At 42.4% G+C, this 12,371-nt stretch overlaps 2 protein-coding genes across 2 annotated transcripts in view; both read left to right on the top strand.

The window, feature by feature from the left end:
* Positions 1-5,016, top strand: part of LOC121175778 (disintegrin and metalloproteinase domain-containing protein 12-like) — a 63,659-nt gene extending 58,643 nt beyond the window's left edge. The window contains exons 21-23 of the mRNA XM_041029612.1: positions 759-1,019; positions 2,941-3,119; positions 3,209-5,016. Of these exons, the coding sequence (XP_040885546.1) occupies positions 759-1,019; positions 2,941-3,119; positions 3,209-3,278 (510 nt within the window). The 3' untranslated portion in view covers positions 3,279-5,016. The remainder of the gene's footprint in view (positions 1-758; positions 1,020-2,940; positions 3,120-3,208) is intronic.
* Positions 5,017-6,685: 1,669 nt separating this feature from the next.
* Positions 6,686-12,310, top strand: dhx32a (DEAH (Asp-Glu-Ala-His) box polypeptide 32a). Its single transcript, XM_041067463.1, has 11 exons — positions 6,686-6,964; positions 7,873-8,066; positions 8,213-8,585; positions 8,682-8,915; positions 9,001-9,094; positions 9,343-9,492; positions 10,233-10,424; positions 10,606-10,746; positions 11,348-11,538; positions 11,634-11,824; positions 12,112-12,310. The coding sequence occupies exons 1-11, from the start codon at positions 6,704-6,706 to the stop codon at positions 12,308-12,310; spliced, it is 2,220 nt and encodes a 739-aa protein (XP_040923397.1). The 5' UTR covers positions 6,686-6,703.
* The last annotated feature ends 61 nt before the right edge of the window (positions 12,311-12,371 follow it).

Below are 12,371 nucleotides of genomic sequence, written 5' to 3'. Positions count from 1 at the left end.
AATTGCAAGACAGAACAAGAATTTTGTTGTAATGACACATGTGCCCACATCACTGTATGCCTTAACTACTCCATTACCGCCCTGACATGCTTTGTAATGGGAAGTGACCCGTGATCGATTGAGCTAGGGGTGCTGAAACAAGAGGAGCTGTGTCTGAACTGACATTTGTGCTGCAGGGTGGCACACGACTGAGGCAAGCTGTTGTGCATTACCATGAGATCGGTGTTTTCAGTTAGTAGCATGTGGTTTTCATTTGGGGTCAACGGTAAGAGGAGAAAGGATGTAAGGCTGTTTGATGTAAGCACAGTGCAGGTGAGGTCATTTTCCAGTTGTCGGGAGCTGTGTTAAACCGTCGCATGACTGCATGTGTGCATGCCTTTGTATGTGTTAACGTTGTGTGTTTGCGAGCTGTGCACATTTGGCCAGGTCCAAATATTAGGCAAACTCATATTTTGGCTCAGTTCTCTGTCTGATCTGTCTCACTGGGAGTGTGTGTGGGCTCTTTAGCCGTGTGCACCTTTGAATGAGGCCAAGCGGGTGCTTATGGCCCGGTCTTGGTCTTTTCCTTTGATAGGGTACCTGGAGAGATCTTGGGTAATAGTGAGCAGGCAAGTGGGAGCATTTGATTAATACATCTTTGACAGCAACAGGAAGAACGGCAGAGGAAGAGGAGGAGGTTAACATGACTGTTTCTGATAGGAAGCAGGCGGTTTCTCTTCTGACTGACTCTTCTTATTCTGTCTTTCATCTTTCTGCAGCCTGCTCATCGGGGGCCAGAGGCGGTGCTCCCACCAGCACCCTACCCCTCCCACAGCCTGCGCAGGCTGCCCCAGTGCCCTCCGGTTCACCTCAGCCACCCTGTGCCCCTGTCTCTCACCGTGTCCCTGTCCCCTGGCCCCAGGCAGCTGAGACCTCTGGTGCCTCCACCTCATCGTGCCCCTCCACCTCATGTCCACGTCGAACCCAGGGGGGCGTCAGTTCGCAATGTGTCACGCCATAATTCCTGCAGGATAGTCATGGTGAGCGTGTTCCCTGTTCCCTCAGTTAGAAACATTTTATTTGATGATGTTACTCACTGTAATTACTCTAATGGGTCTAGGGAGCTTTTACTCACTACTACAGCTCATAACCAGGGAAATGATGTTGTTCACTCCACCTTCAGACGTGTGTTGTGATGTCCACAGTTTTCATGGTTCTTTTGTGTCTTATAAAAGTATATGCATGTTGACAGTTATGCACAGTCTCATAAAATAACGAGGTTAACCCGGAAGCTAGCATCATCCAAGCGAGACTTCAATTCTACAATACAAACCACCACATAAATAATGAAAATGGAGCCAGAGTGGCAGAGGGGGGAGACAGAGAAGATGAAACAGCAACTTGAGTGAGCAAGTATGTCCAAATATCGCAGGGTGGTAAACTAGCTGCCACTGGTATTCCATGGAGATTAGTTGTGGCATTGCAGGCTGTCAAAGTTGAGGGGGAGAGAAAGCCAGAGGTCCCTGGTGTTAAATCCCTCTCACTCAGTGATTCTCAAAGTCTCTTATTTGCTTTTAATCCGGTTTGACTTATACCCTGTGGGCAAGACAGACAGAGAGAGGTGAAGAGAGAGACAAATGAAAAGACAGAAAGACAAAGTGAGAAAGGAACAGAGGCAGGCTTGAGATAATGAATGAAAGAGACGATTATCAGAATTAATCAATACATATTTAGGTGCTGCTTCCAGATGCTCAAACGTGTGGATTTGCTCATTTTTACAGTTTCATAATTAATTGAATACGTTCTGGTTTCGGACTGTTCGTCAGACAAAACAAACAATTTGAAGACGGCTTGTTGTTGTCTGCAGAGCAAAATACAGCATGAACAAAAAAAAATGCTGTCTAAAACCTATGTAGTGCTTTGCTTTAGAATATAAACAAATAAAGCACCATTCACTTTCACAAAAGGTCTTCGTTTTCACACACCTGTACAACAGGTGAGTTGCAGCAGCTCTTGGCAGTGTTTTGACTTCAGGAAGTAGATTTTCCCTCTCAGCTGCTCCTATTTAATGTTAAAGTGTGAAACTGAGAGGGATTCCTGTTGGCAGCAGGCTTCTCCAACAGTATCTTTAGCAGCTGTTTGGCAGCTTCGAGACATTGACAAAGCCTCCCCCCTGACACAGTGAAAGCTCTCTGCTGGGGGCATGGAAGCATTGTCCAAATGGATCACTTCACCCGAAGGAGCCAGCAGGTTTTTAGACATACTTGGATTTGTGAGATATGGGTTCAGTTATTTTAAGTTGAAACTGCAGCAAGACTTTGTGCCTATTAATCACCTTATCAGGCATGCTCTATTCACTACCATTTGGTATTGTTCTGATACTTTTGGATGGAGCTCAAGCCAGCCCCATTGCATGACAGATTTGGCTGTCAATGTGATGAATTCGTAGCCGCACTCCAGTACTGCAGCTTGCCATGATACTTGACCTTATGGATATGAAGGGGAGACATAGTGAATCCTGCAACAAAGATGTCACTGACAGCATAAAGTATCATACTTTTCAATGAAAACATTAAATAACAGCATCAAATTTGCTTTTGACGCAGAAATGATGTTTTGAATCAGTAGACCCATTTCCAGGGGCAAGTGAGGTCTGAGGTTCGACTGTGTGGCTCCCTCCTCTCTGTTAGATTTGAGGAGGCTTCTCTCCAACCGTGGAGAAGAAGAGAGAGAATGGAGACCAGATGGGGGCTAGGTAGTGGGCCTTTATCATGACCTCAGTACTCTAGAGAAGATTAAAACCACATGACAGCTCCATTCGATTGCAAGCTGCATGGGCAGTGCTGCCCTGACGCTTTTGAGACAAGGACACGACCATCAGGCCTGAGCTGTAATTGTCTGACTGTGAGTGCCACCTGGTGGAGACTCTCTGTCATTATTTTTGTGTCTTTCCTTTGTCAGGAGTTGGAGAAGCCCAGTCCTCCTCAGAAGCCCCTTCCTGCTGATCCAAGGAGCTCTCGTCTGGCTAGAAGTCCTTCTGTAGTTCAAGGCCACACTGTAGTCCAAGGGCCTTCTGCTGTTTGTGGCCCTGCACCAAAACCTGGTGTACCAAGACCTGTGCGCCCTGTCCCACATCCCAGGTGAGTTCGAGCCTTGACAAGATTTATTCAGAAACAGCACTGAAGCTGGTATGAGATTATGTTTACATGTTTGTATCTCCCTCTTTTAGACCCAGTCCCAAGCAACCTCCAACTCTACCAAAGCCTTGCATAATTGCCAACGTCAAATACAGCAGCTGAGACTTTGGCCGAAAGGGACATTGTTGTGATAAGACACTAAAAGAATTGCACTATGAAAGCTCTGAAAACCTTAAAAAGATGGTGGCTTCTCTGAGTTTTGAATCAGGAGATCTGCCGTGTCCCTTTGGTGCTCTGTCTCTGAATGGTGCTACGAGTCTGAGCTCAGGTACATGTAAAGTATTTATATTCTGTATTTATTGCCACGCAGTGCACTGTGCCAGACACTTTTACTACATGGTAGCAATTTAGAAATTTTAATTTGTTGTTTGCATCAATTTCACAGTTAATTTTCCACATCAGCTGATCGTTATGAAGGATAGTGCTAAGCAACTTTAAAAAAAAAAAAAAGATAAAGCCAATGTGTGAAATTGTGATTGCAGAAATGTTTTTGTGAAATATGTTTTAATGAAGGGAACCCTTTACATGATAGTTTTGTTCTGTATACAGCAAGAAGAGTTATTGTGCAATGACAGATGAGAACAGAGAAAACTTCAGAGAACACTTCTAGTTCATTTTCAGCTAAGTGGGGTTTTTCTTAAAGGGTAAAATGCTCTCCATAGCAGCTTTGAGCCAGACTGAAAAGGCTTGAAACAACCACTGAAAAAGAACACTCTGCTGTGGTATTACTACAGCTGTTCTGCAATGTGACTCTCAACGTGATTACACAACCGAAACACTGAGTGGGAATTTGAGGGGCTGAAAAAGCAGCTGAAATGCAGGCCCATTTCTTCTTCATTTATATTACAGAAAGGTAACAAGTTGGATTATGAAATGTCACTGATTTGCAATTTGCTTTGCATTAACAAGACTCAAGAAGCTCACTTGAGGGACCTGGGTTACTGAGGTAAGAACTGAACATGGATCTAAGATGAGCCCACATCAAGGAAGCATTCATTCCTCAGAGAGAGCAAACTTCTCTTAAGTATTGCTCTGCTAAAGGTCGTGTGTGGAGTATTTTCCTCTTTGTCTGTCTGCATCAAGGATTAAATCATGGAACCACGGAGGACTGTCTTAAAGCTGTGGCCATAGAGGCATCACAGAGTCACTCACATGGAAACAGCCAGTGTCTGGCTACAGTGTTCATGGGTGGATTTTAAATCATGTTTTTCTGTAATGGGAAAGGACGGATTCACTTGACAAGGACACATTTGTAGATCTTTCTGTCACTGAAATGAAGTTTAGAGGTTACTCAGTGCACATTGAGGCACCAGTCATCCAGATCATCCTGTGCAGTTATTCATTTTCTATTTTTTGTAACTTCTTACTTTGGCTATTGAGATTAGTTTTTTAAAACCAATCTACAGCTTAGATACAAAATCGAACGGTGTTTTATTATGTTTACAGATTTATTGTTTTATTGGATTGCATTGCAGCATATATAAATTCACACTAAGCAACATTTCCTTTAAGCACTGCTCTTCACAAATACGTAGGCTGAAAACTGAACTTTGGACTTTTGTTACTTTTGATACTGTTGTATTTTTTAATAATGCACTAGTTTTACATTCATGGCTTTGTTTACTTTCCCTTTTCAATGTTATGTGTCCATGGACTAATAGGCAGTATTTGAGTCCAGTCAGCTGACTGACTATACATTTTGTCCATATGTCCCATGGATGTTATTTTACAGTTGAACACATTTTCATGGAGAATGCTTTTTTTTTAAATGATGATTGTTGGATACATCATATGTAAAGAAAACACATAAAGTGTCAGTGTCTGGTCATGGTATTTTGAACACAGCAGTATTAGTAAAAACAGTTTTTCAAACACTGAAGGACATTTTTCATATTGATTTTTTGTGGCCAGTGCAGTTTTTTTTTTCTCTGTTAAAAGTCATTTTGAATGTTAAAGTAGAAAACAGTCTACATGCATACAAACAATGGCAGTCTCACTCCAGCAGTCCTACTTTGTAAGAAGACAAAAACAGATTTAATACTTGTCACATTTTAAAACCATAGTTGGTTTGTATCTACAAAAAGTAACATCTGCTCTTTCCTTTATCCTTAATGAGCCAAAATACAACCAGAAGATTGAATACTGAATACTGAATACTGTAATAAGTGTAATTTAGCATTTTACACTGGTCTTTATTTTCAGAGGTTTGAGGTTTCAAATTGGTTTAACCATTTAACACTGACAGCTGCAGCAGCTTAGCTTATTTTAAAAGTCTGAGCTTTTTCCCCCCTTTTTCTCTCTCTTTAATTTGACAAGGTCTTTGTAAGGGATAGAAAACACAGCTTCAGTCAATACAGGTGTGGGATTCTGTGTTCACAGAATGTTCCAAAACAGAAAAAAAAATAGCACGGTAAAAAGAAAATCCTGTACTAATGAGAAATCCAAGCAGGTCCACACGATAACAAGGACACACACTGTCAGTGATAAGAGGCCCTGAAATCCAGCCTCAGCCAACATCATCTAATTACAGGGTGCCAATTTCAGCCCGATTTTCTTTGTCCTACAGCAGAGGACTGAAATGCAAAGGCCTACACTCTGTGTTTAATGCTGAATAATAGAGCTTAACTATTCTTAGGTGCGATTGAAATCATTTACATACATTTGTTCATGGTTACTAACAGACAAGTTGGGCTGCAGTTTTCCGGATAGTGGAGCTGAGACACTTATGCTTGTTTGATAGTCAAGTACTTTAAGCATCGCTGATGAAAGGTTAAGATAAATTTAGGGTTACATGTGTAGAGCTCGGCTGATAATGACCAAACAGCTTCCCCTTGTGGAGAATCTGCAGCCTGCTAAAAGTGAATGGGTAAGTGCTGGAGTGAGTTCACCTCCAATCATCTAATAAAAACGGTCATTAGTTAAAATAGTACAGTCTTATATTTATGAAAGCTCATTTCTGCCGCTTTTATTTTTGAGGTTATCCACACTGTTGGAAACATTCTCTGCTTGGGCGTCCTGGATACCGGTCTCATATCAAAATGTGACATGACCAAAACATGACCCGTCGGCAGGCCAATAGAAAAGAATGGAACAAAAAAAACCTTGAACATTTCACAATTTTCAGGCCCTAATTGTGAGACTGATACGTTTTGTACTGTGGACAAACGTAGCTATTTCACATTTTGATATGAGACAGACCGGGTTCCTGGATAATATTCAGGCGATTATGACAGGCTCATGGACGCTGCTCGGGAGTGAACGTGAAGCTCTGCGCAAATCAAAGCACGTGTGAAGCCACGTTGGGGGGTAAATTGCGCACCGGTGCGCACTGCGCTTCAGCCAGCCCTCAACTGGACGATCCCAAACTTTGAACAGCTTAATACATGTAGTTTTAACAGTTACGGGGGAATTCAGGTTAATCGATTTTCGTTAGAGTGTTTCCGATTCGATCTGAATGCACTCATAGTTTGAGTGGTGGAGAAAAAAAATCGTGCGCTCTCGTCCGGATTAACAAAGATAAATGTGTCATGTTGGAGGAAAATAATTCAGCGGAGCCAGACCTTTACCCCGAGAGCGAAGAATGTCCCGGGGAAGATTCATTTGGCTTTGGAGATGATCTGGAGTTAAATCAGTTCGATGGGTTGCCCTTTTCTACACGTTACTATAAATTACTAAAAGAGAGGAAAACTCTGCCTGTGTGGAAGGTCAGGTGCGAGTTTGAGGATGTTCTGATAAACAATCAGCTGGTTATTGTGTGTGGGACAGCAAAGACTGGGAGGAGTACACAGGTAAGACTATATGGTCAGTAATGTTTATATTTTCTCAGGAAGGAAGAGTAGGATGGAGAAGATATCAAGTGTCTTTAAGGAAAGACTAACATTTTTTGTTTATTTTCAGATGAGATTCTGTCATCTAAACAATGAGACCAAAACATCATTTAGTGACTCAGGGCATCAGAAATAAAGAATAGTGCATGTCCCTTTATTTCTCTATATTTTTCTCTGTTCAGGTACACTTAGACTTCCTTCAGACTGGACCCAAATGCCAAACACAACAGAGTTTGTATGACTTTCGGGCAGTTTGTTGCCACAAGCTCAGTTCAGCTGACTAACAAAATTTGAGAAGCCATACTCTTGATTTAATTTATTTGAGACGCATCCTGTAAGTTGTGTATTTCTGACCATCATTTTCATGCACATCTGCCCAACAGCAAAACTTCTTTCTTAGATATTGTTTTTATTCTTGTGATTTTTTTTTTTTATCTTTGACTGAAGGAGTACAATGATGTGAGTCTGTGTGAACAGGCTGCCCAGCTCAGCAGATGCTGTTGTGTCACTGTGATGCTGTCCAAGCTCCAGCCTGCCTGCCTGACAGGCAGCCAGCACAATGGCTCCAGCAGGGGTGTTAGGGGACCTCCTGCTGCTAAGCCCTGATCCGCTGGAGCCGCTACATGCTGCCAAAGCAATTTTGCATTATGAGCGATAATACCATAGGATATCTCCTGTCACTGTTTGTTCTGCTGTGTGCTTAAACAAAAGCAATTGGTACAATCCTGAAAGGATGCCTGTCGCTGAAAACCAAATTGATGTGAATAAAAAAATGCTCTGTTTTATGGAGAATTAGTAGACTGAAGCGCTGTGAAGACATACAATGAAGTGAGGAAGGTGAACAACATTGAGTGTTTATTCTCTTTCAGATCCCTCAGTGGTGTGCAGAGTTCTGCTTGTCTGCCCAGTACCAGCATGGCATGGTTGTGTGCACACAGACCAACAGGCAACAGGCTGTAGATCTGGCCTTGCGTGTGGCTGATGAAATGGATGTCAACATAGGCCATGAAGTGGGTTACGCCATCCCTCTGGAGACCTGTTGCTCTTCCGACACTGTTCTGAGGTTTGTTGATGAGCTTTGCAAACTTTATATATATATTCGCTCAGCGCTTTACAGTGGACAGACAGAAAGTGACTAACAGCTGAAGAGCCAGATATTCAGTTATAAAAAAATCTACAATAACCATTCTCATGGCTTTTATTTCTCAGATATTGCACTGATGATATGCTGCTGAGAGAGATGATGTCAGATCCTTTTCTGGAGCATTACGGAGCCATCATTATCGACCAGGCCCATGAGAGGACAGTCAGCACAGACACACTACTAGGTCTCCTCAAGGACATCCTGGCACAGAGGCCTGAGCTCAGGGTGGTGGTCCTCACTGTCCCACCCATGACTGACAAGCTGCTGAGCCACTACGGCAACATCCCACTCATCAATTTGGAGACTACATGTCCTTCTGAAGTGGTCCACAGCAACAGCAGCAACAAGGACTACTTCTACTCGGCACTGAGACTGGTGCTGGAGATCCATCGAACCAAAGAGGATGGAGATGTTGTTGTGTTTTTTGCCTCAGATGAGGTAAGAGATGATTGTTGTCTTTTTCATTGGGCTCAGAGCCAAGACTGGTTTAACAAATTTCCCTTCTCCCACTTTTACTTGTAACTGCTTCTGCAGGAGGTCCATTGTGCTCAAGGCATCCTCCAGAGAGAGGGCACCAGGCTGGGAGCGGACTTGGGTCAGATGGTGCCTGTGGTCCTGCATCCAGGCCAGGGAGGGCCTTTCCTGACCAAGCAACCAGGCTGCAAGAGTTCCAGGAGAGTATTCCTTTCTACCCATCGGGGGGAGGACATGTGGTGGGCTACAGAGTCTGTCAACTTTGTCATTGACACAGGCGTTCAGAAAAAAATGGTAAGTTATTACTTCCAATAAGACACATCTGCCTAAATTAACATTTTGCTGATAATTAGTATTTGTTTTTTACCGTCTACTTTAGGTGTACAATCCAAGAATAAGAGCTAACTCGGAAGTACTTCGACCCATCAGCCAGTGTCAGGCAGAAATACGCAGGCTACTATCTGGGCCAACAGGTATGTCTGACAGCCTGGTAGCTGGAGAATAGTTGAACCAGCTGAGAAGGTTAAAAGGGCTTGTTTCTGATTCTTTGAAAGTCAGACTTGTACATGGTGAAACATCCTGGAATCTTGAATATATTAGTCTTGGAGGAAGAACTTCTAAACATCAGAGTGAGTCAAATAAGTTGGTGTAAAACCGCAATGAGGTGCATCACTTTTTTGCCTCAATATGTATATTGAACTGGGTTCAATATATTTCCCAGGTAAATGTTTCAGCCTGTATCCAGATGACAGCCAGCTTCCTGCACAGAACCCCCCACAGATCTTAGAGTCCAACATCACACCAACAGTCCTTTTCCTAAAAAGGATGGAGATAGCAGGCCTTGGACAGTGTGATTTCATCGACAGACCAGGTGAAGTATCCTCCCAGAGGAAACTAGACAAGTTACCACTCAAATGTGATTCATGATTACAAGCGTTTTTATTTTGGGTTACTGGTTCCCACAGACAGTCTCTCTCTCCCACCCTAAAACACAACCAGAAGTGTATGTGGGAGAGTGATTTGGTACACAGATGAATTTGCTCTGTGTAGCTTTTTGGGCCCAGTCAGCCATGATTTAGCTGAGCTGACAAGGCCCTGCTACTTACCATTGTCTGAGCTCTGACCCACCGTTGAACAGGCCAAAAGAGGCCAGCTCATTAACGATTATACAACATGACTCATTAGGGCAGCGCCAGACGAGTACAATGAGGACGAAGTAGAGGCCAAATGTACTGTAATATCTCTAATTTCTTGCAGAATTTTGCACAAAAAATGACTTGTCTTAATATGCATGTAAACTGTGTTTTCTTGTGTAAGAGTTATGTGAAAATAGAGAGCTTAAAGCCACAAATTATGCGATTTTTGTGTGATTGTAGTATCTTTCAAATGATTCTGGGGGCATAAGTTGGTGTTTATTGGAAAAACAAGTGAAACTGGTGCAGTCCGTGTGTTTTTTGGCCCATAAGTCAGGAACTGAAGTTCTCCGTCTAGTGACTTTGAGTATGAGTGATGCACAAATTGCTACAATAAATAGGTATGATGTACAACATATACTACTGGGATTAGAGAAATTTGTGACATGCAGCCATGCTTCTGTATTCATTTTGGCAGATCCCGAGGGTCTCATGCAGGCATTGGAGGAGCTGGACTACCTCGCAGCTTTGGATGATGATGGCAACTTGTCTGAGATTGGCGTCATAATGTCTGAAATCCCTCTGGACCCTCAGATGGCCAAGGCCCTGCTAGCATCCTGCGAGTTTGACTGTGTGAGTGAGATGCTGACGATTGCAGCGATGCTGTCAGGTACATATCTGCCTCATGTTCAACTTTTGTTTGGTTTATAGATTCACCATATGGACATTGTTGTGGTAGCTCATCTGCAGATGTACAAAGCTGCAGCTTCTCTCAGACACTGACCCAGATGGTCTTCGGTCAGAGTCGCTTATCTCAGTGATGTTGACCTCGTTGTTTCCTTGTCTTTTAGCCCCAAGCTGCTTCCTGAAGCCACCTGTTGGTATGACCCACGAGGCAGTCCAGTGTCACAGAAAGTTCCAGCATCCCGAAGGCGACCACTTCACCCTCATAAACATCTACAATGCCTTCAAACAAAGCCAGAGAGAACAATGTAAGAAACTGTTTAGAAACAGAACTAATCTACTCTCAAGTAAAATAATACACTTTTAAACATGCTGCAGTTTGGCAATACACACACTGGCGCTGGTTCATCGCTCCTGCAGTGAACCTGAATCTGTTCTTCCCTGTGGCAAAATTATAGAGCAAAACAACAAAACCAGCAAGACAAATTTTTGTAACACAGAGCCTTGTTACAAAGATTTAATGAAAATAATTAGAAACAGAAGAGTCAAAGTCAAAATTACATGAAATTATTTTAAAAATAAATGAAAAAGCGATCGTATTTACTTATATTGTCTAACAAACAAAATAAAAAGTCACCTTGAATAGGTTTTAAAAGGGGTAACTTCTTGACATAGAATACGTTTTATTACCCTTTAACTAATCATTTGCAAACTGTTGTCATTTTTTCCAACCAGTCAAAGTTGTTTGAGTTCAGGTTTAAAAATGAAATGAACAAAGAGGTGGTTTAATTTTATTAAACCCTTATGGACCTCAAACACGCTGAACATTGTTTTGAATGCAGTTTTAAGTAAGTTCCTTACTGTTTCACTGAAATCCTACCTCACAGTGTGTGATGCCTTTGTTTCCAGACTTCAGTGCTGAAAAGTGGTGCCAGGACTATTTCCTGGATCATTCTGCCCTGAAGACAGCTGAGGCCATTAGATCAGAGTTGACTGACACTCTGAACAGGATTGAACTTCCCATCTCTGACCCCTCCTTTGGAACCAAATCCAACACCCTCAACATCAAAAGAGCTCTCCTGGCTGGGTTCTTCATGCAGGTATATGGAGACTAAATGTCAGCACTGATGAATCTTCCTATAGTAAACTATATATTAAACTACAAGCACATTCACAGTGTCTTTTCTTTTTGTAGATCGCTCGAGATGTGGATGGATCTGGAAACTACTTCATTTTGACACACAAACACATGGCCCAGGTTCACCCGCTCTCCAGCTACGGAGCTCAGTCACAGAAGCTTGGACTGCCAGAGTGGGTTGTTTTCCACGAGTACACTCTGTCGGAGAACAACTGCATGAGAACAGTCTCGGAAATTTCCCCTCAAGTGTAAGTCAGTCTCTTTTAAGACCACTACCAGACACACCATTAGCAGATTAAATCCCAGTTCTCATCGGTTATGTTTTTATGCACCACACTGGTGAGACAAAAATGTTTTGACATTTCTTTGTTAATACAGTAAAACTGGGTCATTTGGTCACATTTTAATTCTAATCTTCTTAATCCGTTTTAAATCTCCACAGTAGTTTTTTTTAAACATAAAAAATAAGAATCAACCACATTCTTACTTGTTTTTCACATTTTTAAAATAACCTAATTTCTGTTTGTTATATTAGGTTCATTCAAATGGCACCACTGTACTTCTTCTACAATCTGCCCCCTAGTGAAAGCAAAGACATACTGCAAGACATGTTGGACCCACATGGAGCCAGAAAATGTAAAGATGAGAAACAGAAAGCTGCAGCAATCAGCAGTGATGCCAGCAGCAGCTGTGCAGTGATGCCGCAGACTTATGACAGATGTGTGGTTCAGTGATCTGAAATCATAAATGAGAGATTCTGGGCTCCAGTCACATCGCCAAATGCACATATGATGG

This window comes from Toxotes jaculatrix, chromosome 21 (assembly GCF_017976425.1).
Source record: "Toxotes jaculatrix isolate fToxJac2 chromosome 21, fToxJac2.pri, whole genome shotgun sequence".
Lineage (NCBI taxonomy): Eukaryota > Metazoa > Chordata > Actinopteri > Toxotidae > Toxotes > Toxotes jaculatrix.
Note: the sequence above shows the minus strand (reverse complement) of the source record. Positions and strands in the feature narration are given on the sequence as shown.